Genomic DNA, 19,000 nt, shown 5'->3' with positions numbered 1-19,000 from the left:
AGATTGAACAGGCAACCCCGAACCCCACTACAACGACTCAGTGAAGTACCATCAGAAAGTCTCATGGAAGATGTGAATGCAGCATTGAGAGTGATCCCTACCACAACAATCACAGAAACCAATGAGCTGATATACGCTATAAGGCTTTAAGAGCAATCATGGGAGCCATGAAAAAAACAATACCCACCATGGAAACGAAGGTTGGAGGCAAAAATCAAGGCAGCTCGGAGGGAAGTGAGCCAAATGACAGAAGCCCAGAGAGGTGCAATGAAAAAAACGATGCCCAAGAGGTACAGCCAGATGACCATACCTGAAGCACTCGAACCTGCCAAGCCAAGCCACTGCCAAGAGATACACCGAAGACAACGAAACCAGACGAATAAACCGGCTGTTCGCAACACAACCTGCGAAAGTGTACTCTCAATGGCAGGGTAATAACAGCAGAGCAGACCCACCAAGGCTGGAAACTGAACAGTACTGGAAAGGTATATGGGAAAGGGAGGTGTCACACAACAGTGATGCAAAGTGGCTGGTGGATCTGAGGGAAGACCACAGCAACCTCCCTGAACAGAATCCAGTGACTATCACAGTGGCAGACATCCAACAAAGAGTCTCAGGTATGAAAAACTGGACAGCACCTGGCCCTGACATGATCCATGCCTACTGGCTAAAGAAGCTCACTGGAATCCATGAGCGCCTGGCAGCACAAATGAACCAGCTGCTAAGGGATGGGACGCACCCTGAATGGTTAAGCGAAAGGTGAACAATCCTGATAATGAAGGATCCCTCGAAGGGTACAGTCCCATCCAACTACCGGCCAATAACCTGCCTCTCCACAACATGGAAGCTCATGTCAGGCATCATTGCAGCTAAGATAAGTGGGCACATGGGTCAATACATGAGCAAAGCACAGAAGGGCATTGGTAAGGACACCAGAGGAGCCAAACACCAACTCCTGGTAGACAGAACAGTCGCCCAAGACTGCAGAATGCGACACACCAACCTGTGCACAGCCTGGATCGACTACAAGAAAGCCTATGACTCAATGCCACACACATGGATCACTGAATGCTTGGAGCTGTACAACATCAACAGAACTCTAAGGGCCTTCATTGCAAACTCAATGAGGTTGTGGAGAACCACCATTGAAGCCAATGGGAAGCCACTTGCCCAAGTATCCATCAAATGTGGCATATACCAAGGAGATGCACTGTCCCCACTGCTGTTCTGCATAGGTCTGAACCCCCTCAGCCAAATAATAAACAAGACTGGCTATGGATACCGACTCCGGAACGGGGCCACCATAAGTCACCTCCTCTACATGGATGACATCAAGCTGTACGCCAAGAGTGAGCGAGACATCGACTCACTGATCCACACCACCAGGATCTACAGCTCGGACGTTGGGATGTCATTCGGGCTCGAGAAATGTGGGAGGATGGTGACAAAGACAGGCAAGGTTATCCACACAGAAGGGGTTCCACTCCTAGAAGGAACAATAGCAGACACTGAGGACAGTTACAAGTACCTTCGAATACCACAGGCGAATGGCAACCTTGAACAGGCAACAAGGAATGCGGCAACAGCCAAATACCTCCAACGAGTAAGGCAAGTCCTAAGAAGCCAGCTCAATGACAAGAACAAATCCTGGGCAATAAACAGCTAAGCCCTGCCAGTGATCAGATACCCTGCGGGAATAATAAGGTGTCTAAAGGAAGAGATACAGACCACGGATGTTAAGACACGAAAGCTCCTCACCATGCATGGAGGGTTCCACCCCAAATCCAGCACCCTGAGACTGTACGCTAGCTGCAAAGAAGGAGGCCGAGGACTAGTGAGTGTGAGAGCCACTTTTCAGGATGAAACATCCAAGATCCATACTGTAAGTACATCAAGGATAAGGCTCCGACAGATGACTGAGGGAATGTCTCAGGCAGTGGAGAACAGAGGATGAGATGCTGGATGAGGGACCATCATGGGAGGACAAGCCCTTGCACGGGATGTACCACCGGAACATAACTGAAGTGGCTGATCTCAACAAATCCTACCAATGGCTTGAAAGGGCTGGGCTGAAGGACAGCACAGAGGCACTCATCCTGGCTGCACAGGAGCAGGCCCTGAGCACCAGAGCCATAGAGGCCCAGATCTACCACACCAGACAAGACCCAAGGTGTAGACTGTGCAAAGAGGCCCCTGAGACGGTCCAGCACATAACTGCAGGGTGTAAGATGCTGGCAGGGAAAGCATACATGGAACGCCATAACCAAGTGGCTGGCATAGTATACAGGAACATCTGCGCTGAGTATGGACTGGAAACCTGATCACTGACGAGCCCAAACTGGAACAGCAAGGATACTACGCAGAACCCTTAAGCTTCCTGGCCTCTGGTAGAGGACCTGAGCTTGGAAAAACGGATGAGACCACCCGCGTGGGGTGAGAAGGGATTTTTTTTTTTAATATAATAAAAACACAAAAACATTATGTACACAATAACACTACACACGTCTACAACAATCAAAGACCACAAATTAATTATGATTCAATGAATAAATAATGTGTGTGGTATGTCAGGTGACAAAAAAAAAGAACATCAGATATCAGACATTGTTCATTTCCTTGTTTCTAAGTTTACACAACCCCGTAGCTGTGCTACAGCTGTCACGTGACAAGTGAACGAACAAACGATTCATAGGGATCTGTATGAACGAATCGCAAATGAACTGGAGTTCTTCTTCGCCACAGAGCCTGAGGGGCCTGGCTGTCACATGATAAAAAAACGAATCCCTGAGGACGGAAGCTCAATTGAGTAAATTAATCATTTCTGCTTCCTGCCCTGCTGACTGAGCTTAAGCAGCTGCTGCCATGTAGCAAGAGAAGGTACTGCATGAGAGGACTTGTTCCTCCTGAGTCATATAGAAGATTAGTTCATATTGAACAAATTGTTCATGAACGACACATCACGACCTGATCACTGACGAGCCCAAACTGGTTTTGATCAAACAGCTCCTATTGACTTTAGGATTAGATTCTCTGGTTTGCTGCAGGCATCAGCAGCCTCATAATGTCTTTATTTGGTATTGATCACTGGCTGCCCTCCCTAATGGCAAAGAAACCTAATTTCCACCCAATCTAATTTAACCTAGCACCTCCTACTAAATATATAGGACCCATGACAATGATTGGCTCAAATGTCAAAGTATTTGCCTCTTGTCTTGTTTTGTTGATGTTCCATCTTGGCCTGTGTCTCCTCCTCAGTGCCGTCCTGGGCCATCATCGCCATCGCTGTGGTCGCTGCATTGCTCATTTTAACATGCTGCTTCTGCATTGTCAAGAAATGCTGCTGCAAGAAGAAAAAGACCAAGAAGGGAAAAAAAGGGAAGGGTGAAATGGGAATGAAGAACCTGAAAGGGGGGGAGGTAGGTTGCACTGTGAGGTTGCTGTGTATACCCCAAACATGCAAATAGGTAATAACCAGATTTTAGCTCATACTGTTTAACCAAAACGAATGTCTTCTCTGCAGGTGTTAATTACATTCTTTAGCTGCCATAAATATTTCTTATTGTTTTTATTCTTTCTTTTTATTTGATGTATATGTCATGAATGTTACTGTTGCTCTTTCTTTCACTTGTGCTTTGGGGTTTGAGTAGAAAATGAAAGGGCTCTTATCTGTTCAGCCAAACCATTGTAATGCTTTATTGTCGCAATTGTAAATTATTAGTTAGCACTACCTCATTATTTTGGACCCTATATTTATTGTTTTTCCACACATATTGATGATTGGATAAGCTACGCTAAAAATAAGAATTCCAAAGTGGGGTTATTTTGAAACCCCCAAGCCGTGCTGCACAAGATATGATTGTGCTGATGAGGAAGCTCGTCTGTTGTCTGTCATCTTCCTGACTGCCTTTGCTGTGATTATCCTTCTTTGGTGTCTGCTGTGAGTTCAATATCTTCCTTTGTCTCTGCTCTCCTCCTTCCTGCTTTGTGTCTTATGTGTGCTCCGTGTGTCTTGACTGTGGTGGACTTCTCTGCCTACGGTAGGTTCAATAGCACGCGGTGCCCCTCTCTGGCCTCCCTGTGTAAGCGCAGATGGGGGCAGGGGGATGACGATTGGTGGTGCGGGTGGGCTGGTCTGTGTTTTGGAGGGGTTGGTTGTCAGTGATGTTGACACAAGTGTGATGGCTTCCTTAGCTTTGTGCAAGCTTAGGTGCTGCTGGTGCTTGAAGAATCAATGGGAGTGTATAAGCTGCTTCGCAAAATCCACTCAACTGATCCTGTATGCCGCACCTACTGCTCTGTCTTGACTATCCTCATATTGCAACTTTTGGCAGAAACAATAGAAAACTTTTTAATATTGGTTTGAAATTAACATTAAACATATCCTACAGTTGAGCCTTTGAATGATGAGTGCACTGAAAAACCCACTGAGATCACTAACATGCATGTGCAAGGGCTAAGCTGGACATTTGTCAAATAATGGCTGCAACTTTCCCTGGGAGCTGAAGCGTGTTTCCACCACAGCAATTAGTCACAATAAAAAAATGGGAATCACACAAAGGATTCCTCTCCAAAGAGACACAAGCCTGAAATCTGCACATGTGCAAACACACTGTGAGTTCAACGACAGATGCTGTTAAGCCGTTTGTGTGTTGACAAAGACCAGCTTATGCCCACACAGTAGGTACCATCGAATGGCCACAACTTGACTTGAGAGTAACTTTCCTGGATGACCCATTCAACAACAACTAGGGCACAGTCACTTAGGAGATGATGAGCCAGTTACCTGATTTCAGTTGATCCATAGTTAAGGCTACAATCAGCCGACATTTGATATCTTAATACATTTGAACTTGAAGTCCAAAATGAAAACAACACAAAATTACTCCTTTGAAATGTAATTATTCAAATGCAGTTTAAGTCAATGTGCAGAAATTTTTGAACCTGACAAAAAATTGTTGTACAGGTTTTAAACAATATACATACGTTATGTTTTACCCTGTTTTGAAAGATTATAAGGTAACTCATACTCTGCATTGTGTGGCCTGGCATGCTGGGATGAAAAGCATTTACCACAGTGAAGATGGAGAATGCCACATATACTGCAGGAGTAGGTGTGCGTGCGTGTGTGAGAGACAAGGCGAGTAAATGGGTTTTTAAGCATGCACAAGAGCTTGCATGTATATGAGTGTGTTTTATCTCTGCGTGTGCCCTGTTCCTTTTCCAGCTCATCACTGAGTAGCTTGACCCTCCAGTCATGTGAAGATGTCAGTAATTTTTCATGAAGACTGTACCGTACCGAGATATTATCTGACACCATGCAGTGCCCCAAATGAAAGTTTACTTTAATATTCATATCAAGGCAAATTGCCCTCACTTGATTAGCCAAGGCTGCCTCTAAAGAGGTGAAACGAGTCACTGGATGTAACATAAAGAAAAGATAGAAGATAGGAAAGTTCATGAATTATCATTTTATCACGCTCTCTGATTACATCAGGAGCAGTTGGCTGTTAGTAAATTGCTAGATTGTGTTCTAGCACAAGGGACTCAGTAATTCACATTGGAGTATCAGCCAGGAAATCTGGACTCAACTTGGAATGAAAGATTAGTTACTGTAGTAACCATCCTCAGGGTATCGTACGTTGACCTGTAGAAACCCTTCACTAGTAACTGTAACAATCTGTAAACACATAAAGAGAGTTTCAGATGTAAAGAGGAGAAAAAGAGCAAACAGTGATTATTTCTTGAGGATTTTGGCCAAAGGTTTTAGAAAGTGTCTGGACTCAGCAATGTGTCGGATCACATCTTCTCCTACTGGCTCTTCTCAGCTCGTTCTGTACAAGCAGGTGAACAAAATAACACAACAACTCCACGTTATGAAGCAGCTGCTTGAATTTAAGGGTACGTCATGCTGCTTTGTAGCCCGTGAAGCCCTGCAGTCTATGCTGATGCAACTTTTTATATCGTCTCCTTAGACGATGAATTATATTTAGTGTTTTGATAACTGCCTGTGGGATCTCAGCACATTCTCTTCTGTTTCCTATTCAATTATTATTATTATTATTTTGTGTATAATTGAAAAAGTTTTTGTTTTTACAGATTATTGAGTGTCTTTATTCTGTTGTTTCTGTTTTCTCTTTACACAGTATTTCTTTTAAATCTCATTAAACAAAAAAAACACTGCCTGTGATAATGGGACATTTTCACATAGTAGTAATAGTCAATGGGAATGTCAATAGGAATGTCACCCAAGAAAAAGTGAAATCAAGTCAGGTTGCAACAGTGGTCATCGATGAACTGATCGCATTAGTAACACAAGGGTAGCGGGGGCGAGTGGCAGGTAGGTGCTGTAACTAACCCAGCTTCTGACGCCCGAGGCTTGGTGTTCAGCAGGCGCTCCTCTCACTCCTTCTTCTACCTCCTGCTCCCCTTCTGTTTTTGCAGAAACCACAGGATGACGATGATGAGGAAGATGATGTTGAGCCTGGCCTGACTGGGGATGAGAAGGAGGAAGAGGTGAAGGAGAAAGAGAAGCTTGGGAAACTTCAGTACTCCATCGATTATGACTTCCAGGAGAACAAGGCAAGAACTTTGTTGACGAGTTGATTTTTCATTTAAATGTAATCAAAAGAGGGCGGCACATTGGTGCAGTGGGTAGCACTGTCGCCTCACACCGAGAAGGGCCGGGGTTTGATTCCTGGGGTGGTGCCTGTCTGTGTGGAGTTTGCCTGTTCTCACCATGTTCCCCATGTCCAAAAACATGCATTAGGTTCATTGATCACTCTGGATTGCCTGTAGGTGTGAGTGTGTGTGTGTGTGTGTGTGTTGCCCTGCGATGGACTAGTGACTTGTCTAGGGTGTACCCTGCCTCTCCCCGGAGATAGCCTGAATAGGCTCCAGCACCCCCGCGACCCCACATGGAAGTAAGCGGTAGAAAATGGATGGATGGATGTAAGCAAAAGAAGAGTTTTGACCAGTTGTCTGCTCCCTTCTACCTCCCCATTCCAGCTGACTGTGGGCATCTTGCAAGCAGCAGATCTCCTCTCCATGGACAGCGGCGGCACCTCAGACCCGTACGTCAAAGTGTTTGTCCTCCCGGATAAAAAGAAGAAGTTTGACACAAAGGTGCATAAGAAGACACTCAACCCTGTCTTCAATGAGACTTTCACCTTCAAGGTAAGTGGAACCACTTTAAAGTCACTTGTTACTTATTACTTATTAAAACAAAGTTGTTTAAAGTGTTGACACCTCTTGTAAAAGGTGAACTGTCTTCCATTTCTTTCTTTTCCTATCAGAACTGTTGATGTCTTTATTACTCACACATCTGACAGGTGTGATGAAACACAGCATCTAGATTGAAGGTGTCTCACAAATAGAATGTAGAAATGAAGTCAGAGGTTGAGGTTGACCTCATGTGAACCCTGGCTGCTGACACAGCTCATGACCATACCTCCTTTAATGGACGTTTATGGTTCTGCTGAAACAGCATCACATTAAGTCAGGCAAATTTAGCTCCAGGCCAAGGGCACAAACCATGATTCTACATGTCTGATCCTGCTTCTTTTGATTCTGTTATGACTGTTGAAGTAAAGAAATTTATCAATGCAATTTATTTCAGAATTATCAAAGTGCCTAAAGTGGACTTGGATTATTTTGTTCCAGATTCCGTTTCAGGAGATGGGAGGGAAAACTCTGGTAATGTCTGTATACGACTTTGATCGCTTCTCTAAACACGACGTCATTGGAGAGATTAAAATACCTATGAACACGCTGGACCTGGCGAAGCCAATTGAGGAGTGGAGGGACCTGGATAGTGCAGATCAGGAAGAGGTGAAGACAGTCACACCAGCAGCAATGTCATGTTCTAGAGTACTGTATATTAGAAAATACTATGTTCCTAAGCAAGCTGACAGTCGTCACTATAAACAGTCTTCAGGAGGAGCAAGTGGAGCTGCTCACTCATCGTCTGATATGAGAGCATAAAAATACCAATGAGCACATGGCACATCCACCTGCCTAATGTGATGCATTCACTGTTTTACTGGCAACATAATAATAATCATAACAAAAATTAAAGCCACTGTGAAACGGAACATGAGTAACTTGATTCTGCTTTGAATCTACCAGATCCTGTAGATGTAGTTAGAGAATATTCCTGCTGGCATTAACTATGACTGAATTGTACACTCAAAAAAAAAATCAGGCCTAAAACATGCTATGTTATAGTCTCTGTAATAGAATGATCCGACCTAAAACGTGGACTTTATGTCTTGGACTATATGTCCACGTTTTACATAGAGAATACAGTAAATATAATACTTCATTGATTCTCTTGAGGAAGTTGTATTATCTACATCTAACCTTACGATACATACTCAGGGATATTTTGTGTTACTGGTTAATTTACAGTTTACGTATTTGTATTAAGGAGAAAAGAACTGTACGGTACTTGCCAGACCTCCTTCAGCATTCTCTCTGCTTTCCTCCTCGCAGCCAGAGAAGCTGGGGGACATTTGCATTTCTTTGCGTTACGTCCCCACAGCTGGAAAACTCACCATTTGTATCCTGGAGGCCAAGAACCTGAAGAAGATGGATGTGGGTGGACTGTCAGGTAGCATCTATATGTGCAGTCGAGCGTTACATTGTGCACTTCATTATCACTGGACATTATTTTAGCCCCTTCTGTGCTTACTGACTGTGGCTGCCTGCTGCGGTGCTGCAGTGGATGAAGGGTGCCTGTGAGCGCAGCCTTCAGCTCTGTCCTGCTCTTCTCACGTGCTGACGCTGCAGTGCTCATCATGCAGCAACACTGCGTTCCTGGCTTCAGCGTTGGCCCCATCTGTTGGAGCCTCACAGCATCGCACAAAAAAAAAATTATCACCATTCAGCTATTTTTTTCATCACAGATCCATATGTGAAGATCAACCTGCTGCAGAACGGGAAGAGGCTGAAGAAGAAGAAGACGACGGTGAAGAAGAACACGTTGAACCCTTACTACAATGAATCCTTCAGCTTTGAGATTCCTCTGGAGCAAATGCAGGTGAGGACCTGGATCCTTCTTTAAGCCTTTACTTACTGCAACTTAAGATAAGATAAGCAAAGTTTGTGTTGGCACAGTACAATACAGCACAAGATTGAGTATTAGGTCATTGGAAGGGTTCTTGCACAAAGTTTAAATGTAAATCTTGTACCGGCTTGCACAAATGTGACTTCTCCAGGTGAGAATGAGCTTGATGTACATTAGGAGGAAGAGGACGGTGTCCTCTACTCCTATGCCAGTGTCTTCATCAGATGCTGAGGTCTTTGGTATGTGGTGTCTTAGGCACTGGTACAACGCAGGAGGTTTTCTAAAGCCGTGGTACCACCCTCAGCTTGAGGCTCAGATTGAAGACATGCTCCATAATTCCACACAGTTCACCTACGCAGGACTTGAGGAGTCTGGAGCTGATGCCACCTGGTCCAGCTGCTTTCCTGGCCTTGATCTTCTTAAGCTCTTTTTTCACCTGGGTGCTGGTGACCGGGTACTGGTCTGCAGGGGTGACGGACACATCTTTTACATGTCGAGTCTCTGGCTGTAAGGCTGTAATTAAAAATAGACATTATCTTACTCGTAAAAACCTTTAAAAGGCGAAAATAAAAACCATAACATTAGATAATTATATACAGTTGACCTAGCAAAATGAATTATTTAGCAGGATTCAATAAAATAATCAATTCTGTCACTGCAGAATAAAAAATAAACATTAGGAAAAGTCAATCAACAGTCTCCATCAAGATGTTCCATCTACTGTAGATGTTTCTGTTACTACTGTTATTTAAGTTTTTATTTGCTCAGTAACCAGCTTCTTAATCAGAAATACAACAAGAGCATCTGGTTTGTGAGTTTACAACATAGCAGCAAAACACAAATAATACTGGAATGTTTCCATCATGTAATGAACAATTGTAATCTGCTCAGCAGCAACAGTCCCACATGACAGACAGCAGTGCTCAGTTCACGATTCATTATGACTCATTCCACTTTTGCTTTATATTGGATCCACTCCTAAAAAAATACTTTAATTAAGCACGGTTTGATTTGTAGATCCAGGGCTTCACAAATCAACTTGTTGTGCTGTATGTGTATCACAGTAAAACAGAACCCGTATATCACCGCTTGGTGTTTACAGTTTTTATTAATTCAATTCAATTTTATTTTATTTTATTTTATTTACATAGTGCCAAATCACAACAAGGTTATCTGAAGGCACTTTTCAAGGTAAGGTTTAAGACCTTACACAACTAAACCCAACAAATTTCACATACAGCAAGCCTTTAGTTACAGTTTGACAGGAACAGTAGAGAGGAAAAACTCCCCCTCTAACAAGGAAGAAACTTTCAGCTGAACCAGGCTGGATGTGGGCGGCCATCTGTCTTGACCGGTTGGGGTGAGGGGAGAAAAATCACAGCAACAACAACAAGCAACAACAAAGCACAGGCAGGATGGTTGGACCAGAGACTGGATACAGACAGGATGGTTGGACCCGCACCGTCACTGACATGTAGCTCTTACAGGTAGTTCGATTCTATCTGTAGGTGAGGACAGAGTGGGGGAGAGAGAGAGCAGGGGAGAAGGAAGGGACAACTAATGGAGAGGAAGAGACAAGGTTAATTAAACATGGAACAATGATAGGAGGTAGCATAAGGAACAATGAGGTCTCTAAAATAGGAAGGAGCTTTATTATTAAGTGCTTTGTAGTTGAGTAGGAGAATTTTAAATTCTATCCTACATTTTACAGGCAACCAGTTCAGAGAAGCTAATAGGAGAAATGTGATCTCTCAACGAGAAAAGAGTTACGGTAGTCCAGCCTAGAAGTAACAAATGCATGGTTCAGTTTCTCTGCATCGCTCTGAAAGAGGATGCTTCTGATTTTAGCTATTGTTTTAAAGGTGAAAGTAGGCGGTTCTGGAAATTTGTTTATTGTATGACGTAAAAAAGAGATCCTGGTCAAGGAATCTGAAACTAATGTTATGCCATCCAGGGTGGCTATCGGACTCAATAGTGTCTCTCTGTGATTTTTAGGCTAGAGGAGACATGTATAGACTGAACAGTATTGGACCAAGCACAGAACCCTGTGGTATTCCAAAACTAATCCTTCTGCATATACAGGATTTATCATTAACATGAACAAACTAGAACCTGTTCAACAAATAGAATTTAAACGATCCCAGTGCTGTTCCTTTAATTCCGATGCTATGTTCTAGTTTTTCTAATAGAATGTTATGATCAATTGTATTAAATGCACTGCACAACACTAAGATGGACAGAAACTAGACCATTGTCTGAAGCTAAGAGAAGATCATTAGTGACTCTAACCAGAGCTGTTTCTGTGCTATGATGTTTTCTAAATCCTAACTGAAAATCATCATACAGGTTATTTCTACTCTGGTGGTCAGATAACTGTTTATCCACGATTTTCTCAAGAATCTTAGAAATCAAGGGTCTCATCTACAGTATCTATTCTTGGCTTGGGCCTCGGGTGCTGTCTCTGTGGCTGCTGCAGCTCTACCTGGGGGGTTCTGTGTGGGCAAAACACCTGCCCTCCTGAAACTGAAGGTGTGTGGGCTCCCTGGCTACTGGGTTTCTTCCCTCCACTCGTTTTTTTTTTTTTTTTTGTTCTGTCCAGCAGTTTAACAAGCAGCATATATTATGCTGAATGCCATATTGTGACGGACAGCTTTGCTGGGGGTATATATAAAATATACTGTATATACTCTTCTTGATTTACAGTTTATTTAATGGTTTATTTTGCTAATCCCAAATATGTGTGATGTTGCTGTGTTGGTGGACAGGTAAGGTTTCTGGGTGTGTGTGCGGGGGGGTCTAGGGGTGCAACTAGCTGCTGAAACCAAGCAAATCTGTTAAGTAAACAATCGGTGCAAAATAAAATAAATAAGCAGGGATGTACCTTAGGCTAACACATTCATAACTAAAGAACTGTTGTACTGTGGTTTACCTTGGAGATTAATGCTAATACCAATAATAGTGTTAAGGTATGTGCACATACTTATACAAACATACACATATTCAATTCAATTTCAATTCAAATGTATTTATATAGCGCCAAATCACAACAAAGTTATCTCAAGGCACTTTACAAAGTAAGGTTTAAAACCTCACACAACTAAACCCAACAACTCCCACATACAGCAAGCATTTAATTTGACAGCAACAGTGGAGAGGAAAAACTCCCTCTCTAACGAGGAAGAAACCTCCAGCAGAACCAGACTGGATGTGGGTGGCCATCTGCCTCGACCGGTTGGGGTGAGAGGATAGAGAGAAAGAAAAGCACAGCAACAACAACAAGCAACAACAAGCAACAACAGAACACAGGCAGGATGGTTGGACCAGGGACTGGATACAGGCAGGATGGTTGGATCTGCAGCTGCCCATCACAGACACCAAACTTCAATGATACCTGTAGGTGAGGACAGAGTAGAAGAGAGAGCGAGAGAGAGAGAGAGAGAGACAGAGAGAGAGAGAGAGAGAGAGAGAGAGAGAGAAGCACAACTACTGGAGAGAAAGAGACAAGGTTAGTTAAACATGGGACAATGATGGAAGGTTATTGGACAGCAGAGGTAGAAGGAAACAGACTATGTCTATTGCAGCTTAACTAAGAGATGGTTCCTGTGACTAACAATCATTGCTAGTGACCTGAACCATCTCTAACTATAAGCTTTATCAAAAAGGAAGGTTTTAAGTCTAATCTTAAAGGTGAAGAGTGTGTCAGCTTCTCGAACCTGAAGAAGGAGCTGGTTCCAGAGGAGAGGAGCTTGGTAGTTAAAAGCTCTGCCCCCCGTTCTACATTTAAACACTCTAGGAACCACAAGTAGCCCAGCACTCTGAGAATGAAGTGTTCTGCTGGGAGCATAAGGAACTATGAGGTCTTTAAGATAAGAAGGAGCTTTATCATTGAGTACTTTGTAGGTGAGTAGGAGAATTTTAAATTCTATCCTACATTTTACAGGCAGCCAGTGCAGAGAAGCTAATGTAGGAGAAATGTGATCTCTCTTTCTAAGTCCTGTCAGGACTCTGGCTGCAGCATTTTGAATAAGCTGTAGGCTTTTTAAGGAGCTGTTAGGACATCTTATGAGTAAGGAGTTACAGTAGTCCAGCCTTGAGGTAACAAATGCATGGATCAGTTTCTCTGCATAACTCTGAGAGAGAATGCTTCTGATTTTAACTATATTTCTAAGATGGAAGTAGGCGCTTCTGGAGATTTGTTTAATGTAAGATGTAAAAGAGAGATCCTGGTTAAAGATGACACCACGATTCCTCACAGTAGAATCTGAAGCTAATGTTATGCCATCCAGGGTGGCTATCTGACTCACTAGTGTGTCTCTCAGATTTTTAGGCCCAACAATAAGAATTTCGGTTTTATCTGAGTTTAGTTGAAGGAAGTTTTGGGACATCCAGGATTTGATGTCTTTTAAACAACCATGAATTTGGACTAGTTGATCTGTTTCATTTGGTTCCAAGGACATATATAGCTGAGTATCATCTGCGTAAAAATGAAAATTAATAGAATGCTTTCTAATAATCTCACCTAGAGGAGACATGTATAGGCTAAACAGAATTGGACCAAGCACAGAATCCTGTGGTACTCCATAGCTAATCCTTGTGCATGTGGAGAATTCTTCGTTAACATGAACAAACTGGAATCTGTTCAACAAATAGGATTTAAACCATCCCAATGCTGTTCCATTAATCCTGATTCTATGTTCTAGTGTCTGTAATAGAATGTTATGAACAATTGTATCAAATGCAGCACTAAGATCTAACAGGACAAGGACAGAAACTAGACCATTATCCGAAGCTAATAGAAGATCATTAGTGACTCTAACCAGAGCTGTTTCTGTGCTATGATGTTTTCTAAATCCTGACTGAAAATCTTCGTACAGGTTATTCCCACTCAGGTGTTCAGAATAACTGTTTAGCCACGATTTTTTCCAGAATCTTGGAAATAAAGGGTAAATTTGAAATGGGCCCATAGTTGGCTAGTTGTTCAGGGTCCAGGGTTGTTTTTTTTCAATAGAGGTTTGACCACAGCCACCTTAAAAGCCTGTGGTACATAGCCTAGTTGTAAAGATTGGTTGATTTGATTTAATATGGACGAGCTGATTAAAGGTAGAACTTCTTTGAGTAATCTGGTTGGGATTGGATCTAAAAGACAAGTGGATGACTTGGAAGAGTTGATTATTGAGGTTAACTCCATATGAGTTATGGGGAAGAAGCTGTCTAGGTAAGACAGAGGATTTAGTAAATTTAAAGTTGATGGATCTAGACAGTGCTTTCTGTCGTTTGGAAGAAGTCGCTGCTGAATGTTTTTTCTTTTAATGATGATAATTTTATTAGTAAAGTAGTTCATAAAGTCATTGCTGCTGAGATTTAAGGGGATAGTAGACTCAACAAAGCTATGACTCTTTGTCAGCCTGGCTACAGTGCTGAAAAGAAACCTTGGGTTGTTTTTGTTTTGCTCAATTAGGGAAGAATAATATGTTTTTCTAGCAGCACAAAGAGCTTTTTTATATTTCATTAGACTGTCCTTCCATGCAATGCAGTTTACATTTATTTTGTTGGAACGCCACTGTCTTTCTAGTTGTCTGGTCCTGTGCTTTAGGCTGCGGATCTTTGAGTTATACCACGGAGCTAACCTCCTCTGATTCACTGTCTTCTTCAGAGGAGGAGCCACTGTGTCTAACATTGTACGTAGAGAAGCTGCAGCATCATCTACAAGACAGCCAACCTATTCATAAGGATTAAGGTGACTGTTCTCTGTGTATCTACAAGACATTGAGGCAAAAGATGATGGAATCATCTGCTTGAATCTGGCAACAGCGTTGTCAGATAAACATCTGCTATAGTAACATTTCTTTCCAGCTAAGGTCAATTGTGCTAAATTCAAAAGTTAATAAGAAATGGTCAGAAAACAGAGGGTTTTGGGGAAGAACTATTAAATTATCAATTTCAACCCCATATGTCAGGACAAGATCGAGGGTGTGGTTAAAACGATGAGTGGGTTCATTTACCTGCTGTGTAAAACCAATAGTGTCTATTAAGGAGTTAAAAGCAGTGCTGAGACAGTTGCTGTCAACATCTACATGAATGTTAAAGTCTCCTACTACAATGACTTTATCTGTGCTAAGAACTAGGTCAGATAAGAATTCAGAGAATTCAGTTAAGAACTCAGAATATGGAGCAGGAGGACGGTAAACAATACAAAACACAACTGGCTTCTGAGTTTTAGAGTCTGGGTGAGAAAGGCTCAGAGTGAGGCTCTCAAATGAGTTATAACTATGTTTAGGTTTAGGAGTAAGTAAGTAAGTATTATTTATAAATTGCTGCTACTCCTCCACCTCTACCTGTACTTCTTGGAACATGATACAGTAGTTGAGGTGACTCATTGAAGTCGACTCATTTAAAGTAACATATTCATCCTGCTGCAGCCAGGTTTCAGTGAGACAGAACAGATCTTTGTGATGGTCACTTATCAAGTCATTTATTAGCAAGGATTTAGATGAGAATGATCTGATATTTAATAAACCACACTTTATTAGCTTACTGTTACTTTGTTCTGTAAGAGGACCTGTTTTGATGTTTATTAAATTCTGGTAAGTTACTCCTCTTTGATTTGTTTGTGACTTGTATAGTTTAGGTGGTCGAGAAGCAGACGTCAGTCTCTATGCGATAACTAAGACTAAGAGTGGGTGGCGCCTGTAGAGAACGTGCAGAGAGGCGTGTAAGACTGTGACTCTGTGTCCTGGGCTCCACTCTGAGTTGTCACGGAGTGGGGAGACTAAGCAACATAGCCATGTTACTAGAGAGCACAGAGGCTCCATTCAACGTGGGATGGACGCCGTCTCTTCTAATCAGCCCAGGTTTTCCCCAAAAAGTGCTCCAATTAGCCACAAAGCCGACATCATTTGCAGGACACCACCTAGACAACCAGCGATGGAGCAATGACAGCCGGCTACATCGCTGTGTCATCGCTGGTCACATTAGGTAGGGGTCCAGAGAAAACTACGGAGTCCGACATTGTTTTGGCGAACGAACACACGGAGTCAATGTTAGTTTTAGTGACTTCCAATTGGCGTAACCGGGCGTCATTAGCTCCTGCGTGTATTATGATCTTAGCGTACTTACGTTTATCCTTAGACAGGAGCTTAAGATAAGAGTCAATGTCGCCCGCTCTGGCCCCAGGCAAACACTTAACTATGACCGCTGGATTCTCTAACTTCACGTTTCGGACTATGGAGTCACCAATGATCAGAGTGGGTTTCTCAGCGGGTGTGTCGCTGAGTGGGGAAAATCTGTTTGAAACGTGAAGCGGTTGGTGGTGAACCGTGGGCGCCTGCCTAAAGCTACGTTTCCTTACGAGCCGTGACCCAGTCGTTACACTGCCTGGGACCTGCCGGGGGACTGGTAGCATCTAAGCTAGGAGGCTCCGCACCGGCTAAAGGGACCTGGCTAGCTGGCCTGTTTTCTAAGGTGCGAAGCCGAGACTCTAAGTCTAACAACCTCGCCTCCAACCCTGCAACTAGCGTACACCTATTACAGATACGATTACCATCACTAAAGGAGGCAGAGGATAAGCTAAACATAAGACACACCGAGCACCGAACAGAGCAAGAGGGAGAGGAAAAGGGGGAAGCCATAGCAGGAAACACTACGCTAGTGGAGAAAACACTTAGATAACAGGGTAAATTAGCAGGACGTTTAATGAAAAGGAAAGGATGCTTCAGTGTTACAAGCTTGTTTTGCAACTTTTAGCAGTCGCTACCAAATATAAAACGATAATATTTATTTATTATTAAGAAAAGAGCAGAGAGTAACGCTGTACACACACAGCGGCAGCAAACCTCAGTAACCGGAAGTGACGCGATACGCTTACCGTCAGTCAGCCAACACCTAGCAGTGGTTTAGGTCAAGCTGGTTTGCTGGACCTAAATATATGTATAATATGCATTGTTTTACATATTCAATACTACTTAATAAAAGTCATGACATACAACACCACAATTTCCATATTCACACAATATTGATATTGGTAGTGATAAGTATCAGTAATACTTACAGTTGGATTTGGAAAGCCTGTTTATTAGCTCAGGTGTTGAGTGTCCCACTACAAGGTTAGTAAAACTGTAGCTTAACATTATTCACCCAAAGGGTGAGGAAGACGTTGGTGCATGAACAATGCCACTTGTGAAAGCCAGGGTGATATGAGGACCTCAGCCACTAAGCTCATCCAACCAGCAGAGGAAAGAATCCTAGTAGCCAGGGAGCCCACATACCTTCAGTTCCAGGCCCACACAGCCCCCCAGGCAGAGCTGCAGTAGCCGCAGAGATAGCCCCCGAAGTCAGAGTGGGCCACCGTGGGTCAATGCTGTCCGCCCCATAAGAACCAGGGGCAAACACTCCCCCCGATGGGAGGGTTGGCCTGGAAAAGTGGAGCCCGAGGACCCACGGTCCGCAGGGAGCCCGCTAGGAAATTCCACCGCGCCCAGAGTGGGGCCCACCCCCAGTCCACCACCCCTACACGAGCGGAGCGGGGCCTACCCCATCGGCCCGACCCCATCCCCTGGCACCACACAGCAGCACAAGGCCAGCAATTAGTGGGGGTCAGCATTAAAGAGATCACCCAAGCAGACAATCAACATACCCTGGGCGGAAAACCGGACCCCCCACACTCTAACCGCACCACACGCATACAAACTCACACAAACACAGACGCATACACCCACCCACACGTACAACACACATCATCACATCAACACACATACACCATAAACTCTCTCACAACAAACAAGTCAATCATACGTGAACCAATGCACTCTCAGATACATTCTCGCACCCACATCATTTGCTTGATCTCGTTCATGGGGAGCGCCCCAGTGAAAAAGCCCACCCCCGGCCCTAAATGTATGTGTATGTGGCTAAGTATGAGTAACTTTGGGAGATCACCAATTGTCCGAGGGGTCCAGCAGACAGAGCCATCAATGTGAAGGCTCCGTCCACTGGCCCCCCCCGGAAGGAGCCGCCAGATTCCTGGACGAGTGTGTATGACTAATGCAATTAAAACTGCAGAGCATCCCACTTGGGAATTCTCGCTCAAGTATGCCCATGCTCTCCCGGTTTAGTGCTACACTCAAACCTACACACATACTCTGCGGTTGTGCATTGAGGGCCATCCTCCGCCCAGGGCCCAATGAAGGTCGTAGCCCGAGTAGTCCGCCACCCCCCCCCCCCAACAGGCCCGAGCTGTTACCAGACAACGTCGGACTGCTAGGGCAGGCAGCGCCCCACCCGAGCAGGGGCAGCGCCCCAGGGGAGAGACACCCCTCCGGACGCAGGCAGGCACACCTGGAGGGACTCCTCCGGACACAGGTCACCCAGGTCTCCACCCCCAGATCCGCCCCCCGCACCCCGGCAGAGAGGCCCGCCTCCGCTCCCCGGAGACAGGCACACGCCAACCCTCGAAATGGCCCTACTCCGGCACAGGACCACGGGTCTCAGCAGCCACCACACCCCCGCTGCAGAAACCCATGCGGCCAGCTCAGAATCCACCAGTCCCGTTGTACCGGTTCCTTAGGTAGGCAGGCACCCCCAACCACCAGTCCCCCCACCACCACCACTGTGCCAGACATGACGCAGCACCCAAGCTCCACGCATCCTTACCTGGAAATGGAATCAATCAGAGTATAGTTTTGGTCATTGATTTGGCGAAGCAGACAATGTCTCTAAGGTGGTGTAATCTAGCAAGCTGTTCAGGTACTGGGTAATGCTTAATTTATTTTTAGTTCTCCAGTTCATAAGGATGATTTTCTTTGCGACACAGAGGGCAGAAAGAAGTGTGTGTGACGAGTTTGTCTCTAGATCAAGGCCACTTAGATCTCCTAGAAGACAAAGTGCAGGAACCGCTGGGATTGGACAGCTTAACTGGGTTGACAGGTGTTCACGTCTTTG

General features: G+C 44.1%; 2 protein-coding genes across 4 annotated transcripts in view; both read left to right on the top strand.

Annotated features, from left to right (window-relative positions):
• LOC114859061 (synaptotagmin-2-like) overlaps positions 1-19,000 on the top strand; it is a 72,888-nt gene that overhangs the window by 29,971 nt on the left and 23,917 nt on the right. For 2 of the 3 annotated variants that reach the window (XM_029156934.3, XM_029156933.3), the window contains exons 3-8: positions 3,256-3,416; positions 6,442-6,579; positions 7,006-7,173; positions 7,660-7,827; positions 8,491-8,608; positions 8,904-9,037. In XM_029156934.3, the coding sequence (XP_029012767.1) occupies positions 3,256-3,416; positions 6,442-6,579; positions 7,006-7,173; positions 7,660-7,827; positions 8,491-8,608; positions 8,904-9,037 (887 nt within the window). The remainder of the gene's footprint in view (positions 1-3,255; positions 3,417-6,441; positions 6,580-7,005; positions 7,174-7,659; positions 7,828-8,490; positions 8,609-8,903; positions 9,038-19,000) is intronic. The other variant, XM_029156935.3, reaches the window with a different exon arrangement.
• Positions 1-19,000, top strand: part of LOC129604322 (uncharacterized) — a 196,367-nt gene that overhangs the window by 157,948 nt on the left and 19,419 nt on the right. The gene's annotated exons all lie outside the window — the stretch shown is intronic.

This window comes from Betta splendens, chromosome 7 (genome assembly GCF_900634795.4).
Source record: "Betta splendens chromosome 7, fBetSpl5.4, whole genome shotgun sequence".
NCBI lineage: Eukaryota > Metazoa > Chordata > Actinopteri > Anabantiformes > Osphronemidae > Betta > Betta splendens.
The sequence above is the reverse complement of the archived record's forward strand: the minus strand, read 5'-3'. Positions and strand labels throughout refer to the sequence as shown.